The 22,353-nt window shown below is 42.9% G+C and overlaps 1 protein-coding gene across 2 annotated transcripts in view; it reads right to left on the bottom strand.

Moving 5' to 3' along the window:
• The window catches only part of limk1a (LIM domain kinase 1a), a 67,067-nt gene that overhangs the window by 41,470 nt on the left and 3,244 nt on the right, over positions 1-22,353 (bottom strand). The window contains exon 2 of one of the 2 annotated variants that reach the window (XM_030067226.1): positions 21,853-21,952. In XM_030067226.1, the coding sequence (XP_029923086.1) occupies positions 21,853-21,952 (100 nt within the window). Of the gene's footprint in view, positions 1-9,401; positions 9,538-21,852; positions 21,953-22,353 lie in introns of those variants that run through there. The other variant, XM_030067228.1, reaches the window with a different exon arrangement.

A 22,353-nucleotide genomic window follows, 5' to 3' on the forward strand; every position in this document is an offset into this window, starting at 1 on the left:
CTTTAAAATAACCCTTTGAAAGTCTTGATGAATCTACCCAAGTTGAAAAACTTTGAATGAAATTAGGATTACGATCATATATGTTAAAGGTTAAACCATTTCCCTCCATTCCAGATGTTAGCAGTTCAGTAATATAAACAAAAGTGAGGGAGTCGGGATAATGAGTGAAATAATTTTTAAAATTATGAGACAGCAGATGAATTACCCATGCACAGCTTTATGTGAATACACTGTAATTCATATTTATTATGCCCAGTGAGATGATCTCATTGGACCATTGCATGGTGTAATATGTTTTGAACTACTGTGCATCCCATTCATCAGGCAGTTCACTTGACCTGGGTCAATACCTGATGTGATTAACTGGTCCCAGGGTTGAAATGTGTGAGCTGATGATGAATGGAAAAACTGCAGGGTTGAATGAATGGATGGAATGAGCTTCCCTGTGCGGGCCCGCTTCTGCGGAAGGGGAAATATAATTGTATTGGACAAGGCATCAGTGACATGGATATTAACAAACAAGAGGAGGTTAATGGGGAGTTACATGTTTATTAACAAATAACAAGGAAAAATATGCCTTGTGTGCATTAATATGAGCACATGCGTACACATTCAGTACATGCACACACACGCATACTGAAAAATGTATTTGCATATATTACCGGTTAAATGAGAGGCTATTTAAACTGCATTAAGGGCCTGTAGACACCACACACACATACACACACAAAAGCTAGCCACAAGACAAAAATGCAGGCAATTACTCTTCGGGGCTGCATTTTTCAATCATTTTAGGAGTAATGTCCGCATGTTTGCTAAAATGACATGTGGACCTTGGTGGTTTGACATGCCAGTTGCGTCCTTCTGTCTTTAAGCCCCAAAATATGGATCTGCCCTGCAACAGCTGAGCTAAAACGGGTACAAAGACGACAAGCTGTCTTTATTTTCTGCTGTCCATACACGTGCTTTTGGGAACACAGCAGCAAATGTCGAGCTCCCATACATCAGTATGCTGTCCTTTTGTTTTATATATCATTTATCTAAACTGTGATTGATGATCTGCTTTTCAAATGAGCCCTGTAATGCTTTACAGCACTGGAGCTGTGATGCTGAACCTTTCTACAGCACAGCACAGCCTCCCAAAATCTAATATGACTCCCAGGCTAACTTTGCTGACGATTCACTTCTGGTCAGCATTTTTACAGCATGCCTCTGTGTGTGCGTGTGTGTGTGTTCGTGTGGCCGCAGGTCAGTACATGACGTGCAGGCGGACACAGCCAGAGGAAGCAGAAGGTGTGTAAAGGAAACACCGTGCGTCCTGGGAGAGTCTTGGAGGAAGGCAGGATCACCGCTAACTGACAGATGAAATGATGAAAGATTTACGAGGCAGTATTGGAAGCTACACCTCTCCCTCACACACACACACACACACACACACACACACACACACACCCACACCCACGGGTGGGTGTATCTCTTTATTAATTATTTATCCCATCTTCCATCATTTGTGTCAAGCCTAGAGCCACATCCACACCCCATCCATCTGCCGACGACAGCAAAAACTCATTGACCACTTATGATCAATAGGCTTATTGATCGTAAAGGCAGCATCCACCCTCCCAGCATTTCAGTGGCAATCATGGAATTCAGACGACATCTTTAATTATTCAGCCTGACGGCAGCGAGACGAATGACATTGTTTATTTTGTGGGTCATCAAGCCCGTCTGAAGAGCCCGTAATGGAGGTGAAATCGGCCGTCGTCGTTTGCCGGCTGAGCTGAAAGCCTCAGCAGCCAGGAGAAAACATGACCTCTAAGAAGGAGAGGAAGGGGGTTGGGGGATGGAGAAACAGACACACACACACAAGTGGAAATCAAGCTGAGGAGACGGCAGACTGTCTACGGGAGACCCCTCTCCTCCTTTTCTTCTCCTCTCTCCTCACTCCCCCCACTGGGAGACATAAATAGACAGGGATTCCTGGTCTGGTGCCAAGTTTTCGATTCAGGCTTTCCATCCAGTAATTAAACCTATCAGACTGATTTTATGAGAGGTAAAGCTACACAAGCCTATAAACACACCCATCAACCAACACACACACACACACACATACACGATGAGGACACATTCATCACATTCTCTACCTTCTATTTAATTTCTCCCTCCCTTCTACCCCTCCGCCTCCTCCACATCCCCCCATGGCAAAGGAGAATTCCAAGGCGATGATGTCACCCCAACACAGAAAAAAAAAAAAAAAAAAAAAAATTACCTCATTACCACCCCAACCCTCCCAAACAGTCCCTCCCCATTGGATGATTTCAAACCCTAACAGGAAATCCCTGAGCCAATGGGGCTGCCAGCTGCCCTCTCTGTCTTTTCCCATGGCCTTTAGCAAATGCAAGCTCAGCACGACCGGCACTGGCATTAACCCCTAAAGTGCTGCATGCGCTTTGGGTTTTTGCTGTCCTTGAGGGATACAATAAAATAAAAAACAAAAAGAAAAGAAAAAAAAGCAGCAGCAGCAAAGGAGAGCAGGTTGTGCATTTTAAATGGTGGAAATAAGTGTGCCAGCAATTGCCTTGGCTCTGAAATGGTTTTTGAACAATTGCTTTCGTCTGTGGGAGGCACTTTCTTTGTTTGTGGGCCCCCCGGTCTATTCAGCCCGGCCCGCAGCAGGTAAATAGGAGTCGGACGGCTTTGGCAGACTGCGAGTGAATAGTGTGCATAGTAGCAGTTTCCTTTGTGAGTGCTAAGCCCCCCCACCCTCCCAAATGTCTGTCAGCAACTCCCGGAGCATTTAGTGTGGGCCTTCTCACATGTTCCACTGTAGGAAAATGATAAGAGGGTTTCAATGAACTATAGTGACCAAGGGTGATTAATAATGATTCAGCATGATTCAAGAGAGGTGGAGATACAGGTATTCAGTATCAGGCTATAACAGGGCATCGCTTTCAGAGTAGTTCAAGAAGAATCTCCACAGGGCTACAGATAACACGTCACATCTAAAACGATATTAGGTAATACACAAGTCTAGAGATCAAACTAACTCACTTGTTGGTATACTTGCTGACCTTGAGAGTCTCGAAACAGGGACAGTTTTGAAAGGGAACGAGGGGTAATTCACCTTCATTCATCCCCATTTCTTGCATTCTGGCGACTTGCTAGGCGTATAACTATGAACTATGACAGTACAAAAAATCTTTTTTCCCCATAGAAACATACTGTATTTGAAAAAAAAAAGAAGCAAATTCAGAAAACAGAATATAATTCCACCATCTAAGTCTGAATTCACCTCACACACGCCTACTACTGATTAAAATTACCTTCTTACCATACGAGACCTGCACAATGTGCCAAACAGGAGCAGATGCTAGACAAATAAAGTTTCTCTCTACTAATCAAATGACCTGTGTGGATCTCACGCTGCTATCTGTGCAATAGTTTACCAAGACCTTACACATTAATTAAAACTTCTTATGACTAATTTAAAGGACGACTATGTAGTTTCAGATGGGAGGGCACACCACTTTGTTTACTGATGTAGAGGATGAGGCTGAGGAAGGATAAAACCTCTCAGGTTCATGCCAAGACTAACAATCCACCTTTAAATACCTGAATACATGAATCTAATGTTTTGATGTCGAATGTTCACAAAACATAAACAGTAGAGACATAAACAGAGAGAAATGAGCTTATATTTTTGGTTATGATGGGGTAAAGAGCTGTCTTTACTCCTGAGGTAATTCTAAGTGTGCCGTTCATCATTCTGTATCACATCCAAGGCTGCCTATAAGTAATTTATTGAATCATCCAAATCACAGACAAATTAGAAGCCTAACAAGAGTTTCAATGCCAGTGAGGTAACCACGGAGACCGCATTTTTCGTATTTTATTTTATCAGCCTTTTGGCAACAACAACAATAGTGGCAGTCTCACATTTTTTGTTTTACTGTTTGTAACAAGCACAGTAAATGGGCAGATTGTGATATTTGATCAAAATATGGCAGAGATGAAACTCAGGAAAATCAGGGGGGGTTGGCTTGTTGGAGATGAGTGATGTTGGTGGCAGGCAGGGTCAGAGTAGGGAGCAGTGCTTCACGGAAATTTCAGGGTTTCTCAGTCGGTCACCTGAAATCAGTTCCTCTGATTCCACTTTAAAATGTGGGACTTGTCACTGCCTCCAGCTGCCTATTGGATCTCTGCTCTGTTGCCATGGCGCCAAAGCTCAAAGCTGAGAAGACACCATGACTGCCAGGCAGGCGGCTCTTTATCTCACCGACACATCTAGCTGGCTAATGTTAGCACTGTGCCCTGTGAGCGAACCTGACCCACAAACTACACGTTTCAGCATTTTACAAACCATGTACCGTGACCCCTGGCAAAGAAATGCATAAATATTGAAGAAATAAGAGAAAAGATGATTGTGACGAGCAGGAAGATGGACCACTGATCATGTGGTGGTCAGTGTGCCAGTAGTAATGCAAATACAAAAATGTATACATACTTAAAAAATGATTTCAGTCACTAAGCTGGAAAATAACATGCTAGTATTAATAAAATATGAAATATACAAAAAAAAAACATTGATTTTTAAGCATGTGCATTGAGAGCATGCGCTGCTTCATTATACTTGTCTATTACTTTGTCTATACAAGGAAGACCCTTAGCTTAGCACTCCATAAATCAACTTAAATTAAGGCGACTTCACCAGACAGCATATTAACATGTCTGAATCCAGATGGCTGAAAATATAAAGGTCGAACACAGAAAATAAAGGGGCAGATCCCACAAAACAGAGCGGAACAATGTGGACGTTAATCTTGCCCTCTTTTTTTTTTTTTTTTTTTTTTTTTTTTTTATCAAATGCAGGGTTTTAAGTCTAGCGCTACCTGTTCTGATATGTGCAATAAAAATGAATTTTTCAAAGCATAGTTAAACCGTTGCAGTGCCTGTCAAAGGTTAAAGATTAGGAGTGGGTGTTTAATCAAAGAGCACCCACACACAAAATTACGCCTTTTTTCCACTTTGCCTGTGTTATCATCAGGTGTCGACCTTGAAACGTTATGGAGGAGAGAGAAACACAGACACTGCAGAGTGGCATTGGATGAGTCTAAAAGAGGAATAATAATCATTTCAAAGACGGCCGAGTTCACCCTGAGCTCCAAGTCCAGGTGACACCGTGGAAACTTTTGACAAGAATGATGAGCTTCAGCCCCGATTCATAGAGGAAACAGCTGTGGCTGTCTGGATCCCAGCTCTACCACCCAGTTCTCCAGTATGGATGAGATCTTACTATGTGCTAAAAGTAGAATTAAATAAAACAGATACGCAACATTATGAGGCTTGCCTTTGTCATGGTGAAGCACTGTGTAACATCTATTTCTAACACACTCTGAAACTAGGGCCAGTTATAAGCAGACTGCAATGTATTCAACGCTGCCACGTCTCTGATTTATATCATGGGTGAAAAATATTTATAAATATTTTGTAACAACTTAAATGTGTTCTCCGCAAAATTGGTGAGGGATAAGTTTAGACTCGACTGGCAAAACAAAAAACATGCATAAGCACGTATACGCTAGCAATTTTGCATAGCACAGATTTAAGTCCTCACTCAGCAAGTTTACACTAAGCCATTTATAAACCATCAAAATATTTCACATGTAAAAATTAAATTAATAAATAAGGTAACACTTTACAATAAGAGTACAACAATTAACGTTAGTTAATGCCATAATAAACACTAAGTAACAGGTAATAAACATTAAGTAACAGTTAACTAACCGTTAACTAATGTGTCTAAGAATCATGTGCTAATGCTGTTCATGCTAAGGTATTAATTTATATGTTATTTAAGGGATATTGTAGATATTATTAACATTAGTAAATGCCATTCATTAACTAACAGTTAATTATCCATTACGCCATTAACTAAAGTTAACTAACGTTAATTGTTGTACTCTTACCATAAATAACCATCTTACCATAAATAAATATAGATTGATAGATAGATGATCAAAAGACTATAATAGAGTTTCGGTAGTTTCGGTCTATTTTCTTCTGATTCCTCATTCATGCTGGTAGAAAGTGAAAAAGCTGAGCCGTATGACATGTTTCCCTGAAAGATAGCGACTGTAACCCCAAGCCACAACGGGAGATTGCTGGCAATATTCTGTACTGTAAGTGTGCTAACACTTAAGCGGGTCCGCCCTTAAAGCCGTAAAACACTTCACCTAGCAGCCTCTTCCTCGCCATGCTGAGTGACGTTTACAGATAACAGACCCCGAGCAAAATGAGAAACAAAGTAGCTAACCAGTAGAATCAGTGTGCGGTCCATGTCACTCGATCCACCAGCACAGAAAGTGCTCTTAGCAGTGCTTTTTTTCTCTTTAAAATAAATAAATGAATAAATAAAACAACACTACAGGCGGTCACATCCTGAGTGGATCATTTAGTAGCTGGAACATGAAAATTCAATGCATGCTCAAGGCAACGTGGTCAGGTGACCAAACCATCAAGGAGAGGATCGATGCGATGTGAATCCTGAGCCCAGCTGAAGGACAAACTGAGGAAGGAAGAGGAGGAGGTGATGAAGAACAGAAAGAGGAGGGGACCCCATTATCTTGCATAGGGAACATAAAACACACCACTGTGGACAAGAAATCAGATATATGTTTTAAGGTTCTCCAAGTTGCGGTGTTTCACATCCTCAAGCTGAAATGTCATGTAAACACCTACACACACACGAGGTGGTGCCACAAGAAAGAAGTGGACGTTGACAGCGGGATCCAGCTTCAACTTTGCGGGAGTTTCATTGACGTCCAGCCAAATAAGTGTGTCTCAACATGTGTGGGCTCCTCTCTGCTCCCTGCATAAATGACTGTATTTTCTTCTTATTTGAAAAGTACACATTTTTTCTACTAAATATTAAATGAGAAAAGAGAGAGGGACCTCCAGTTAGAAATGATGAAACGATTATGTCATGATCTGATATGCGCCATTAGGTTTACGATTCAATACAACCGTATGATGTTGTAAATTAAGTATGACTGTGCGTTTATTTCTGAGCCACACATCTTTCTAACGATGCTACTGGCATGCTCGAATTCAAATAATACTAATATGCTGTCATTACAAAGTACAAATAATACAATTTACGAGTCTTGTGATTACTGCAGGATAAAATGTAACTCATATCACAATTTATTTTTCTGCCCCAACGATACATTGTCACATTTTTGCATTGCGAAACATCGAATTTTGATATATGATCTCGTTCCTCTAGTGTTGACTGCTGTCGCCACCATTCATGTACTGCATATATAAAGTATGTGAACACAATTGTGCAAAACTACTATAAAACCTAAAAATATCTCAATGCACACAGCAGGAAACGAGCGCCCACACTTTCCCAGTGGGTTCTTTGGAATTATGGAGGATAAACCAGACGTTATGTGATAGCGAAAACTAACAAGTTTCCTCTATGGCAGCCTGGCTGTACTGGAGAACGTGCTTATCTGTTCCCTCACACACACACACACACACACACACACACACACACACACACACACACACACACACACACACACACACAACACAAAGAATCAGCTTAGAGTCAGTCAGTGGAGAGGAGCTGCTGCGATGCTGTGAGCCTCCTGCAGTCTTTATCCTGCCTCTTTATGTCAACCAGCTCTCGTTTGCATCCATCCAGAGACAAGAGCACCGAGTCACGCCTGAGGTGTGCACGCTATACACGCGTACTTTTACCAAACTGGTCGAGGCAGATGGCCGCCCACCCAGAGCCGGGTCTGCTCGGGGTTGTTTTCCCGTAAAAGTTTTTTTCCTTCACCGCCGTCGTCATGAGCTTGCTCATGGGGGAGATTTTGCTTCACTGGATGAGCAAAATTTGTTGAGTCTCTGTAAATTGCCTTGAGATAACTTCTGTTATGATTTGACGCTATATAAATAAAACTGAATTGAACTGACACTTGTGTAGGGCAGGTTTTGAAAAAGTCCGGTATGTGCTACAAAGTGGCAGTAAATGACTGGTTTCTTTGCTTTATACTATTATATAAGCTTTGTTTTATAAAGAAATAAGAGAAATGAAGTGTGATGTGAGGTTTATGGAAACATTTGTTGTTATGAACCTTCTACTTGTGTGTTTCAACAGCCATTATATCAATGGTGGTGTGAATTGCTTCAGAATTAAAAAATAAATAAATAAAAAATACCCCAACATTTTAGGCAAAATACCCTTTTTCCGCCTTACCCAAACTGAGACAAGAAGTTCAGTACCATTTTTACATCTGGGCTCGCACCATCAAAGTGGAAAAATAAACATACATCATAAACAGAGACACTAGCTACTTGTTTATGGTATTTTTAAGCTTTGTGTTTCAAACTATTTCTTTTATCTTCACAGTGTGCCAAGAATAAATGTAAATGTGAACATCAGTATGAGGCGTGGACTAGACCAGTGCAGTCACATGGAGCTGGACAGAACATTTCAAATCAACACACTAACCATTTTCTTCATGTTTTTTTTTTTCTTATTTCTGTCAACAAACATTGATTTAAGACTCATGAATGCAAAGGTAATGTTAGGTGTGATGTTGCACAAAAATCCGCTTGTTGTCGTTTTAGACAGCAGAACTGTGCATCACATCATCTCAAAATCCCCATTTCACCGTCATGTGTTTCTACTGAAAGACAATTAATGATACTAAGTTCTGCCCTCGGCCTGTGAAAAATTTGTGCCACATACGGAGCAAAGGAGAGACGCTGTGATGGACACGGCGCCCTGTCCCGATGTGCGTTACACTCCACACATTGTTGGGGAAGTGGTATACAACTTGGAGAAATGAGTACACAATGTAAACACAAACCACAGCATGAACCGTTAAAGCACATCCTTCTGAAAGACATACTACTGAACAAAGACTTGGATGAGGGCAATAACTTAACATTAACATTAACCTTTAACTCCTTTTTACACACTAAATGAATGTGGTCATTGTCTGTCACACAACTACTATAAATGTCATTATCTGAGCGTGACACTTTGTGAAAACAACAAGAAAGGAAGTGAAACCAAACCACTTGACTGTGAGCATCAACACACACAGCACAGCATCGGTGTCGCCGCTTTGTAGGCACTCAACTTCTCCATTAACAAACAAGCACATACAACACCTGCAACTCTTGTCCGGGTCCAGTTTGTTTTAGTTAAAAATGCCTGTAATGACTTTTTAAGATGGATATGCTTCACAAATCAAAGCAACAAGGCTGTTTGTAAGTTCAGTTCAGTGTAAGTTCAATCAGTGTGAGTTCACTCGCCCTAACACACTGTTACCTGTGATATCGTCTCGCATCCAAACACATAACTTCACCAGTCCACTTACTTTCTGCGTCTGAGGCGATTCCTGCAGCGCTGGTCCTTTCGTGACATTCTGTCTGTGAGGGAGAAGCCCGTGTTGTGACAGTCAGGAAGCAGACTCATGTTAGCGGCTCTGAAGTTCAACTGGCACAGCGCAGACCTCAACCGCTCCCCTGCCTCACCGTCACAACCATGAGTGACACTCTCTCTCACCCTGTCTCTCTCTCTGTGTCTCTCTCACCCTGTCTCTCTCTCTGTCTCTCTCTCTCTCTCTCTCTCTCTCTGTGTGTCTCTCTCACCATGTATCTCTCTCTCTCTCTCTCTCTCTCTCTCTGTGTCTCTCTCACCCTGTATCTCTCTCTTTCTCTCTCTCTCTGTCTCTCTCTCACGGTGCAGCTGCACAGTGGGGTCATGCTTCTTTATCATCTATTTCCTGTCCTCTGCTCTTCCTTTGGGAGCAGACGTGACCCTGCGACATCACAGTTCCCCGTCCCGTCCCTCCTCCCACCGCTTCAGCAGCTTATTTCTTCTTTTTAACCTTGTGCCGCGTTTCACTTCGCTCTCTGACCTGTACCCGGTCCCCTGCCTCTGTAGTGAACCTCTATAGTGCACTGCCTGCTTCCTATGATATCTGACACAATTTAAAGTGCTGGCAGCAGAGAAACTAATTTTTCCACCCATTATCTATTAAACACTTTTATCTCCCTTCAACTAATTTAATTTACCAAACTCTTCTCAGGATGCCTGGGGTGTTTCAGTTTGGTAGGATGCTGCAGAATCATACTCAGCCAATCAGGAGGCAGGTTAAATAGAGATGGCATCTTTTCTTTTATCTAACATGATCTGCTAAATTGACTGTGCCATTCTTTTCAGAGCAAAAGGTATCTCTCCAGTTAAGGTGCAACCAGAGCATCTACAGGTACTAGAGGGTTAAATTGAATGCTTTCTAAGACCAAATTTCAATCAAATGACAAAAATCATCTTTTCTCTTTCAGATTTTTCTTTTCAGAAGTATTGGGGATAAAGTATGAGTCATGCAGAGCATGACTCATTTGGAGAAGATTAGATGGATAAATACAATTACATTAAATGTTTTTTTCTGAAATTAAGATGCCATAAATTCAGATTTAGGACTATTTAATGACCCTGGTAACCTCTGTACAATGAGACGCTGAGAAGCCAGAATACAGACAAATCAACCGTATCACATGTCAGCAGCAAACATCCAACACTGGGACACACTGTGATCCAAACACAGGCACAGAGAGAAGTGAGGTGCGGCTGAGAGCTGAACCACTACCTGAAAACTGAGCAATACTTCTGCAAAATCTGGAGGGATGCTCTCAATCTCAATGCCAATCTCAATCTCAGTGGCTGAAATTGCACCAGAAACATGACAGCACGTGCGTATGTGTTGAATGACACAGTTTCTTATATATTCAATAGGGAACTCTTTTCATACTTATTTCAGATGTGCTCGTCCAGCATACAGATAAGCTGTTCGTTCCCCTCTAAACAGTTCTGCTGGCCCATCCTTGCTTACTAACTACATTCCTTAGGAAACCCTGAACGATTTCACTCTTTTACATCATTTGTGGATTTCGTTCAGTCAGCGCTGTAGTATTTCAATGTCATCCACTGGCTAAGAATTATCAGCTAGCATATTGACTGTCCCACCTCAGTAAATAATCCCTGGCACTGTGAATCCTTCTTTTTTTGGATGAGCCCTTGCCTGTCTGTCCTCCCCCCCTCCTGGCATGCAGCCTCTGTTACTAAGCAAAGTTTGGATGCAGGTAGAAAACTGCTGAGTCACTGAGGCTCGTCTGTTGCTGAGCCAATCTCGACCGTACCACAGAACCAGGAAGCAAAATCCGGTCCACAAGCAGCTCTGACCAATAGGGCTTCATCGACCTCACCAGCAGGGTGACGACAGCTGCAGTTTAGTAACCTTTTGTATGCTTTATCTTTCCTAAAATGCTCTGTATTCTCATAATGGTGCAAAAAAAACACCAGCATGGTATTTTTCTCAGAGCTGCGGCTGTAATGTTCTCACTGCAGACATGAGTCAGGGTGTAGCAGGAACGGACGAGAAATCAGAGGAGAAATCTCACATCCGATTGTGCATGAAAGCAGAGGAAGAGCTCCACTTTGTGTGTCAGCTCGTCCTTGAGCTGCCTTGCCCAAACTGTACACATTTCTGTAGTGCTTTTAGTAACAGCTGTGTATTTATTATATCTCAAGGTGCACACACACACACACACACACACACACACGCACACTGGACCCCTGTGTATTATCAGAAGGCATGTTTACAATCTGCACGTTTTTAAATGTGAGCTGGATGTGAACTACAACCTGTAGTAAGTACACAAATAGTGATTGTTGTCGACTGCTGACAAAGCACCGGCGTTTGTAGAGCCCTGGGGGCGGCTGGTGGGGCGCAGTCAAACAGAGGCTGTTAGACTGGGAACAAGAGGAAACTGCAATGTACTGCAGAGAGACTGCAGCAGAGTCCAGCAGTGTCAAGAGAAGAGAGAAAGTAACTACACACAGAGACGATGACTATAATATTTACCGGAGCAGCATAAAGAGCTGACTTTTTATTGTTTTCCCTGATCCTTTTTTCTGTTTCATGTACGTCCCTTTAGCTGTTTTGTTTTTAATGTGGCTATAATAAAAAGGATATGTAATTGATGAAATTAAGGATATGGGTGATATTCAGAGAAATAACAGGATGCTCACAAGATAAAGTATGCTGGTGATTCAGATTAGATTGTTTGATTTTTTAATTAAAAAATGACAAATGGAAGGGATAAATATATGACGTGCAAAGTATTGCTCTCCACTGGAGCCTCACACTGATCAAAAATCCGCTTGTAAGAGGCACTACACACCTTCCTAACGGGGCTGTGCCATGTCATATCGTTCATGGTAACACAGGATTAAATTTGTACACGCAAAAAAGTGTCATATCATGATATTTACAATACAGCAGCATGATGACATGTTGACGCGTTTGCATGCCCTACCGCACAGCCTACAGCGTCTCTCACCATAACAACACTCTGAGCGGGAGTCAGTTCGGTGTTCTCCACACCTCCTGCGTATTTTAACGGTCACCCAAATATAATTAAATCTGCTCAGGGTTTCCCATTAGTGCCATTACTTTCACATCACTCTCAGCCCCCCTTTGTGGTCAGCATCAACATGTACGTATCTGGCACTTAGGTTTGCCCAGACACACAGGGCCCTATCTTGCGCCAGACTCCCTAAACCCGCTATTTGCGGATTTAGGATTTAGGAAGAGGCGTTCCCCCGTAAAAGTTGCTATCTTGTGCACCTCCCGCTATCCGCAAAACACCTCCGCTACCCGCTATATTATGAATAGGCGTGTTTTGGGCGTTATGCCAGTTAAACCAATCAGTGTGCCAGGTGCCATTGCCTTTAAGGGCAGGATGCGCTATCCTAAATCCTAAATCCTAAACCCGCGATGGAGAGAGGGAGGTAGATTTTCTCAGGGCTTCTACTGAGGCTAAAGCAAGTTGGCTTTATATATATATATACATATGATATATTATATTATAGGCGAGTTAATTCGGGAGGTGGAGCCACATGTGTCCAAGTGGACGTGTCACAAGGTTGTACTGATTGAGTAAAATCCCCGGGCCACACCACACACACACAAGAGGCAGAGGTGGAACTATGTGTAAACTAATTTATTGACAAGGTAGATTGGGCAAATAAAATATTTAAAATAAAAATATAGCACAGCTGCTGGCTTATGATAAAACAATAAAACGTGCTGGCGTAAGTGTCCAATTAAAATAGTCTTTCCTCTAAACAGTCTATATGAGTAATATACTCAGTCCATTCCGGCGGCGTCCCGGTATCAGTCCAACCGTGTGCGTGGTGAGGCTCCGTCGGGGCGCGCATTGAAGCCGCCTGGGCGCGCTCTCGTAACAGCCCAAACTTTAGGGATAGCGGATATCCGCTATCCCTAAAGTGTGTGCGCAAGATAGCAACCTTAGGGATAGCGCATGAAACACGCCCACGAACACACCTCCAGGCGCAAATGACGGAGTCGGCATAAGGATAGCGGGTAGCGGGTGGCGCAAGATACCGTTTAGGGATAGCGGAAGCTCCTAAATCCGCAATTTGCGGGTAGCGGGTAGTGGCAGCGGATAGCGGGTGGCACAAGATAGGGCCCAGAGTCTGAAACTTGCCATTAGTAGAAGTGGGTATCAAAACCCGATGTGTTCACGGCACCTTAAACGCCTCGCCACGACAGATTATTGGACAAAGGAAGTGTCAATCAGTGCCATGTTCCTTTCAACTGTCATTAACAACCACCGCAGCTCACCTGGCTGTTGTGAAAATGGAATCGCAGGTGAAAAAACTTGAGGACTCAGGTTGTGTTTTTCAGTTGTGTTTTCCGGTTTGGGGGGGCAGCAAGATGAGTAGGGTAAAATAGAGTAAAAACAATAAATTAAGGTGGAGGATTAACTAGAATCAAGATGGTTAAACAATGCTAATGTATTTTTTTCAACTATTACTCCCCCTGCTGTACACTGTCATTGTGTGGGAAACACTGTAGTTATTGCCCTAAATATTGTTACCGCAAATTATCATGAAATATCGTATATTATTTAAGTCTACATATCCCAGCCCTTGTTCCTGCACCCGGTGGCTGCATGGTAATGTCAAGTCTTATTTCAACATGACCCTTTGTACGAAGGCAATAAAATTCACCCAGGAGCTCCCTGACGGGAACTCCTCTATCGAGTAGCATCTAGAGTCTGTGGTCCAAGTCCTCACAACCTTTTCAGAGACACTGAAACATTGTTCTGTGCAGCTGGCAAACTATCAGGACTCAGAGAAACACACTTCTGTTCTGCAGGAGTGACGGGAGGAGAAAACATCTCCCTGAGAGAAGAGGTGGGAGGAATTGGGGTCGATGAAATAACCTTAGTAGTTTCTGCGTGGAAATTCAGAGTTGAAAGACGGAGTTCTGCACAAGCACTGAGAGGAAAGTCAGGAGGCACCACAACCTTTATTAGTGCTGGATATTAGGATGATACCTCTTACAATAAGGTGTTTGGTAAGCGCCCCAGTGTTTCCAAATCCTGGCAACATCTGATCAGTCATTTCTCATGTTTTTATGCTGCTCTTCTCAGGGATCACTTTGCAAGCACCCATTCACCAGGGCAGGGATGTCTTTTTCTTTGGCTTTCCTGCTGATGAAGTTCTGATTTTGAGTTTCTGCTTGTGCAACTTTTTTTTTTTTCTGTTCAGCCATGCAGCTGTTTCTGGTCCTATTGCCTATCCAGTTCCTCTGTTTATTCTGAACACAGTATAATGTGATGTAAAACACATCATCTCCTGTACAATAGAGGTTTTATCCAAAGAAGGACCTGTCAAACCCATAATATATTTAGAAGAGCAAATTTAAACTTTTTTCCCAAAGTTTGTCAGTAACTGGGAGTCAAATCACAATTCTGTTGGATCAATTTGGCAACAGAGCAGCAAAACTGATACATTTATCTAAAAAGGTTATTAGTTCAAAATCTCAAGAGAAAATGGAACCTACCAAAGATAAAAAACAACAAAATTTTCTGTTGTTGTTTTTTTCCACACAGCAGAATGTCAGATCTCTAACAAAAAAAAAAATGCTTGTTTGCTGAAAGATGCAAAACACATGGCCGAGGCCTAGTGTTTAATAATGTAATCGATCAGTTCTTTGTATCATCCAGACCTTAATTTAGTAGTCAGTAGTGGCAGTGAATAAGTGGCCAGGCTACATCCATAATGGGCAGAAAACAGCCAGACTTCTTTGTGGCCTCCAAGTTAAACAGTGGGACACATGGGCCGGGCTTCAAGCTGCAACTCAGAGAAAAAAAAAGCAACCAATGGGAAAGCAGTTTTCAGTGAGAGCGCTGAAGCATTTTCCCATGAAGCTTAGAGCTTGCTGTAGCGGGTATTTTCTGCAGAACAGTTTTTTTTGTCCTGTACCCCAGGGACTCCCTCCAGTCCCCAAATAACACTCTCTGCACTTTCATTTGTCATTTCCCTCTTGTTTTTTTCATCTCCATTTCCTTTTCATTGAGGTAATCTACTGTCACAAGACAGAGCTCTGCAGTTGGACTGTTTTGTTTGAGACATTTTTGGCTCTGATTAAAGCTCCCCTTCCCCAGTGCCACTGGCTGGGGGCTGGGAGCACAGGCAATTTTCCACGGGAAGTCTTGTCTGACTACCAAAGCCGAACTAGCAAAGATAAATCCTCCTTTTTCCACGACAATCCTTCCCTCACCAAGGAGCTGGATCTGGGTCAGAAAACAATCTCCCCTATATTCTAGACATGGTGTGTTCTGAAAAGAAACAGCGGACAGAGCGATGATTTCTAGCAAAATAAAAAAAAAGAAAAGAAAGAAACAACAGTGGCTTTTAGATGTGACACCAGATCAAATGGCTTTGCTGCCATTAGTTCAACAGTTCTGCTGTGTGGCTGTGTGAAGCTGTACAGCGGGCGGCAGTGGGAAGCTGACATCTGACTTCTCAAAGGAGTCTGAGGGAACTGGCACAGCAGTCAGGGCCGAATGAGCTACACATGGAAACAGGCTGAGCTCTCTGACACGTCACACCTAATGACAAAAAAATGATGTAATGTTGTGCATGCACTTTTAGCCTGTGCACTAGAAAAGCCACATGCATAAAGATGGAAATTGGTTGCACACACATACATACACAAGCACACACACTTAACAAGAGCCTCTCCACTGAGACCAATTGCAATCTTTCATCCACGGTGCAGCAGCCAGATGTGACTCCCTCCCTCATCGCTGGTCCATCTGTACACTCGCATACAGCAGACACACACACACACACACACACACACACACACACACACACACACACACGCATACACACACAAAGCGCACAGCCATTGAGGCCTCTCCCCGGTGTCCCAGATACCCTCCTCAGATTTCCTATTCAGAGGTCCAGCTAGTGGAAATCAAAGCCAGACTGAGCGGTGAGGCCAGTTTTCCACGCTGCGACAGCCAATCTGCCAGCCACGTCTGATTAGCAAAGTGAAGTGAAGAGCCGGTGACGTGCAGCTGGACACTACCTGCCTCAGAGACGTCAGGCAAGAGGAGAAAACCTTTGACGACCAACAGACAAAACAGCATCACCATCAAGAGCTCAAAAATCATATTTACGACCTAACTAAACTGGCAAAGAAGAACCAAATGTTATAACGTGAAAATCTACACAGTCAGTAAGTCTAAAGAGCAAAAGCGTGCTGATTTCCAGTGGAGCTGAATGCTTGAAATGACATACAACAGCAAGATAATCATTTCAGGAGAACTCCTCTGTCTGCGGGGAGTTGTTTGATCTGCAGCCTGAGCTTTAGAAACAAGGTGAGCGAGAGAGAAAACAGGAAGGGAGGGAGGGTGGGGGGGTGATGTTACATAACAGCACCACAAACAGCAGCATCAAAAACGATGTCTTATTAATAATATCTGGAACAGACTAAAAAAAAAAAAAAAAAAAAAAAAAAAAAAAAAACGCCCCATTTTCAAAGTAAATAACTTCTCCTGTTCATCTTAATGAGCTCGTCGGTGCTAATGAGAACTACCGGTGCGTGTTCATGTGTTTGCTGCGGCGGCGTCGCATGTTGCCTTGCGTCAAAAAACACGACGACATGAGTGGGTTGACAAGCTGGAGAACACGTATCCTGAAAAAAAAAAAAATCTGCTTGGCGTTGTTTTGTTGGTTCAGAACCATTTTGGCTTGTACTTACGAGGACAGCTGCACACAATGAAGAACGACAAAGATATTACTGATATCATTGCTTTTTTGTGGTAAAGTGAAATAAATTCCACTAAAACATATTTCGGGCTACATATTTGTGTTTTTAGATGTTAACTAAAAATTCAAATTTTCATTTAAGCAAGCCTTGCACAGCCAAGCTTTGATTTGGTTTCCACTGTTGATTGGATCAGCCATCTGTCTTCCATCAGCAAACTCAAATGCACCATACGACACGGTATGAAGGTGCTGAAGTTAAACACGCAGCAGCAAGTGCGATGGTCAGAATGAGCGAGCATGTCGGTGCACAAAATTTGCCGCTTTTCGTGAGGAAAATCTACCCCGTTGTGCTGTTGTTTCCGTTTTTGAGTTTGTGGCCGGACGCTGATTCCACGATTCTCGACACCTGATTTGATATCACGGTAAAAACAGAAATCCCATGCAGAACATACATCTTTCCGTTAAAATTGTGTATAAACAGTAACAGTAACAGTAATTTAATTTCAATTCAATTTCAATTTTATTTATTTGTATAGCCCAGAATCACAAATACAAATTTGTCTCAAAGGGCTTTACAGAAAAATACAACATCCTCTGTCCTTAGACCCTCACATTGGATGAGGAACAACTCCCTAACAGTAAGTAAACAAAAAAAGGCTGCATTAGAATATGAACATTAATGCATCAGTGCTACGGATACTATTAATCACGCTGGTATTGATTTCAGAATTTTGGTATTGACTTAGTTAAGTACTGATTCTTGTGACATGTCTACTTCCTAGCATGGCAGATGCCACTGCGGAAGTCTCAGATTGCATTGTGGTGTGCTGATAGGACTGACGGCCATTAGCCTGTATGTCTGAGCCATCTGGGAATCCATTCTCATCCATGTGCTCAGCTGCATCCAGCCATAAAAAACAGGAGGTGACGGTCTCTATCTATGTAACGAGCAAGCGATCTTATTCATATCTCCATTCACGCCCGAACATCAGTGTTTTAAAGTCTGCCCGGGACACATGAGGATAAGTTTGATAATCTGAGCTCTCCGCGGAAGACGGCAAGAGAATAACAGAGAGCACTTAAGGGGGATTTGAGCAGCTGGATTTTAATTTGAACAGTTAAATACCTCAATCTCTGGAAAAACGTTTGAATCTCTGGAGTGGACAGAGAAACAGAGACGAGAGCTGACTGGTAGAGAACAGACCGCCGTGATCAGTGTGTATCATTATCACAGGTTTCAGTGGAGTGGAGACGGCTCTCTGTCTGCACCCCAACCGAGCTGTGAGAATGAAGAAAAAAAAAAGGAAAGAGAGAAAGGAAAAAGTTCTTTGGGGGATTATTGTGAGATTTTTAGGCTAACGAGAGCCTCAGTGGATTTCTGAGAAAACAACAGACTGGTTTGGTTGAGGCAAAAGGGCTAAAAAATTTGAATAGCTTTGTTTCACAATGTGACGCATGCAGTCTCACCACCCACACACATACAAATTGGGAAGCATTGCAAACAACACACATGCACACAGGCGCACACACACACACACACTTGGGCCAGCTGACAGTGTGTTATAATGGTGAAACGGTGCAGTATATACACACTATTGTGAATTAACTGAGAAGAAATAAAGGACATTGTGTGGAGACTCCTGACTGAGGCACATGCAGACCAGCTGTTCTGCAAAATGCACTTTGCTAATCATATCAATCTATAGTTATGCTGCAGTGTGACGTGTAAGAGATGGACTGCACTCAACCTAATGCACAGGATAAAGTGCCCGAGACTGAAACATAAACCTGCCCATTCTTCAACATACAAAGCTTTCGGAAAGTAAAACCGAGCACACTGGCCGCTGTGGAAGCGTTGATCATTATGGCCACTCCCGGTCGATTGCTAGATCTCAACGCCGGCTAATTCCTGCCAATAGGAGCTTAACCAAAGTAACTACAGTTGCTTTTGGTTGATTGAGAGACCGAATTTGGTCCTGAAACTCAAATTGACTTTCACAGAGGAGCTGAGCTGGGAAGACGTTTTGCTGTTGTACCTTCGTGCCACTGCAAACAGCACAACAGGACTCAAATGTTATCGGAAAAAACCCCTGCAGACTCTGAAAGGCAATGCACTGGCGACTTTCAAATTCTAGTCAACGTCAGATAATACCTTTCAATATTCTGGATGAGTTGGAGCTGCTGGTCCTGTGGCCTCACGGGAGCATTTTGTCCAATAAGCACATACCGCTAGTGTACCTAAAGCTGGAGCGTGTGCACTTGAACAGAGATTAGATACAGACCTGAATGTAAGTGTGATGTGGAGCGCAGCGTATGTACCTCTACACGGGTAAGGCAGCTGTGTGAGCTCAAATGTCTCACTGCATAGCCCAATCTGCTTTCATCGAGCAGGCATGCTGCATATGGAGCTCGAGCGAAAGTTCAGGCAGAGGACTATCTTATGCTCCTGCGCAGGCTTTAGGTATATGTTATCCTGCCTATTCCTCTCTCACACACGCTCATTCATAACTCTCCCTTGCAGCTAATGTCTGGGGCTGTCGATCGAGCAAGATCAGTGGTTCACGTTGTTTGGTCACGTCTGTCCAACAGCATAGCAACACTCCTCCCTTGTGAGCCTATCATCTTGCTGCTGGCTTTTGTAAAAGCTCAGTTTCTCTCAGTGCCTTCAGTGCTGTCTGCTGCCGTTCACACATCCCTCCTCATGCCTCACGAGATGCTCATCAGCCACCTTCACCACCAGTGTCTGGACTAATTTATCTACTGTAATAAACCATATCTTGCCCTTTCACCTGACTCTCCTGATTGAAATGGATCGTGTGCCTTTGTAAGTCTGTTTCAATTTGGATAACTTCCAAAATCCCAAGGTTGTCTCAAACTGACTTTTCAGCGATGTTCGGGACATTTTTGGGCATAGTCATCAAGTCAAGAACAAAGATGGAGGAAGGGGGTAGGATACTAGAAAACAGAAAAGATAAATGCACAGCAGAGAGGACTGATTTCAAAAACAAGGGCGAACGTGGGTTTATAAACTAAAATTGTCTATGTTTCTTTAAATGGCAGACTGCGTTTGCCATCCACTTGTTCTGCGTCGGTGGTCTTCTGCGGATGCTGGTTCCTCCGCCTCAGGGCTAGATGCTGTTTCAGCTCATACAGATGAGTGACAAGTGTGGGAGTGTGAACTTGACTGAATGGGGTGGACGTCGCACTGACAGTTAGGTTGGACTACAGTTACAGTCTCCAGGCCAAACACAGATTATTGCAGCTTTAAGCCGAGACAGACAGCAGATCGAGGAGAGAGTCAACTGGCTTCCTTTGAGGAGTCTAGAAATGTGTTTTGGTGTCTTCGACGTCCATATCCATTGGACTTTGACTGCAAGATGATTTGGTTTTCACCTGCAATATGCCGACAAATGACAATGAAAATCCTCTGGACTGTGTGAAGTTTACTCGTCTGGTCTGGTCACAGTCGAGCACCATGTGCTGTAACACACAACAATGGCCAGAGCTCTTCAGTCCAAATCTGAACTGAAGTCAAGTGATAACGTGTTCTGCGGGCTGAAACTTGACAAAGTCTGAAACTGATAACAATACTGTAATCTTAAGTATAATAATAGAGGTATTTTAACAGTACTTATGGGTATGGTTCCTACTCAAACCCAAACAAACCTGAAAGAAGCTTGAGCTCTGTTGGGCGTGTCTAGGTTCAGAGGTTCAAATCTCTAAAGCTCTATCTGTTCAGCTCTCATGTCTGGTGTGTTTTTCCTCATACAGCCACCAATAAACACCGGCCAAACGCAAAGACTGATGGGAAACAAGGAGAGGACCAATTAAGAGAGATTTTCCCACAAGAGGGGGGGGAGAAAACATTTCCACACAGACAAAAAAAACAAAGGGAGTCTGTTCTCATTTGTCACCATCTTATTGTCCCTTTTTCCAGAAATGGCAGATAGAGGGAGGAGGAAGAGGACGTGGCGAGGCAGTTTCTCATGTTACCGGAACATCAAAAAGACAGTTAAAAGAGCGTTTTCAAGGGGGAGGACAAGTGCACAAACAAGTTCAAAGGCCCCCGTTCACCAACACCTCGACTTTGAGAGGCTTTGCCCCGACTCGGTACCGTACCTTCACCTCCTATCTCCTCTCCACAGGGAGATCCTGACAAGACCACATCAAGTCTCAAATGTGGTCATGTTGATATGCAGCAGGCTGGAATTCAAGGTTAATCATTCAAGGGAACGTAAATACAAAGGTAGTGAGCTCCTGGTAAATGCTGAAAACAACCGTAGGCAATGCTTTTCAACGTCAAGGCGTAAAAAGGTGCAGTGTCCACCGAGGTAACAGGATTTACATGCAGCTAACACCCAAACCACAGTCACCCATTCATTCACCCATTTTAACTAGTAAAATCCACCGCCACCCTTTAAATGTGTGTGTGCACTTTGCAGCAGCTATTCATGAGTTTTATGTTTAAATTGTAATGTTGGTGAAAGTTAGCTTCATCTTCCTCACTAGCATTATAAAGCTGCTGTCGTTTTTATTTTATTTTATTTTTTTAATTCAAGATGAAATAAATATTTTAGATGACCTGCATGTGATGCAATCTGGAAAGGAGAGGCTAACTTTAACCAAGCCACCTTAAATTTGGCGTGGGGTCCCTTGGTGGTTGACGGTACCTGAAGCAGATGGTGTGCCAGTCGGTGTTGAGGGCCTGGAGGTACTGCTCATCATAGATCCTCTGTCTGCATCCCGCACAAACGGGCAAGCTTCCGCCAGCTGCAGGACACAAAACGAGAGGGGTAAAATGAAAAAAGTTAGGTATGAGACAGAAACCAAAGGGCGCACGTATACAGGTTCATTTCCATGGCTTTACAATTCATGCATGTAATCAATACCTTTGCTCTGATGACATGCAATAGCTGATTATTTGTGTTTGCATGTCTGTGGGATCATTTCCCCACTTGGTTTCTTAGGCAAATCAGCACCTCTAGCTGATAAGCTCAGCTGAAGCGGCACCAACACCAAGTGAGAGCATGTTGGTGCACTGACACGCGCCTTCATCATTACTGGCAGACTGGAAACACAAATATCAGCAACCTGTGACAATGAACTAGTTGAGGTGGTGTACACAGATGGCCAACAGAAAATTTGAATTAGAGCAACACTCATTCTAGCCC

This window comes from Myripristis murdjan, chromosome 13 (assembly GCF_902150065.1).
Source record: "Myripristis murdjan chromosome 13, fMyrMur1.1, whole genome shotgun sequence".
NCBI lineage: Eukaryota > Metazoa > Chordata > Actinopteri > Holocentriformes > Holocentridae > Myripristis > Myripristis murdjan.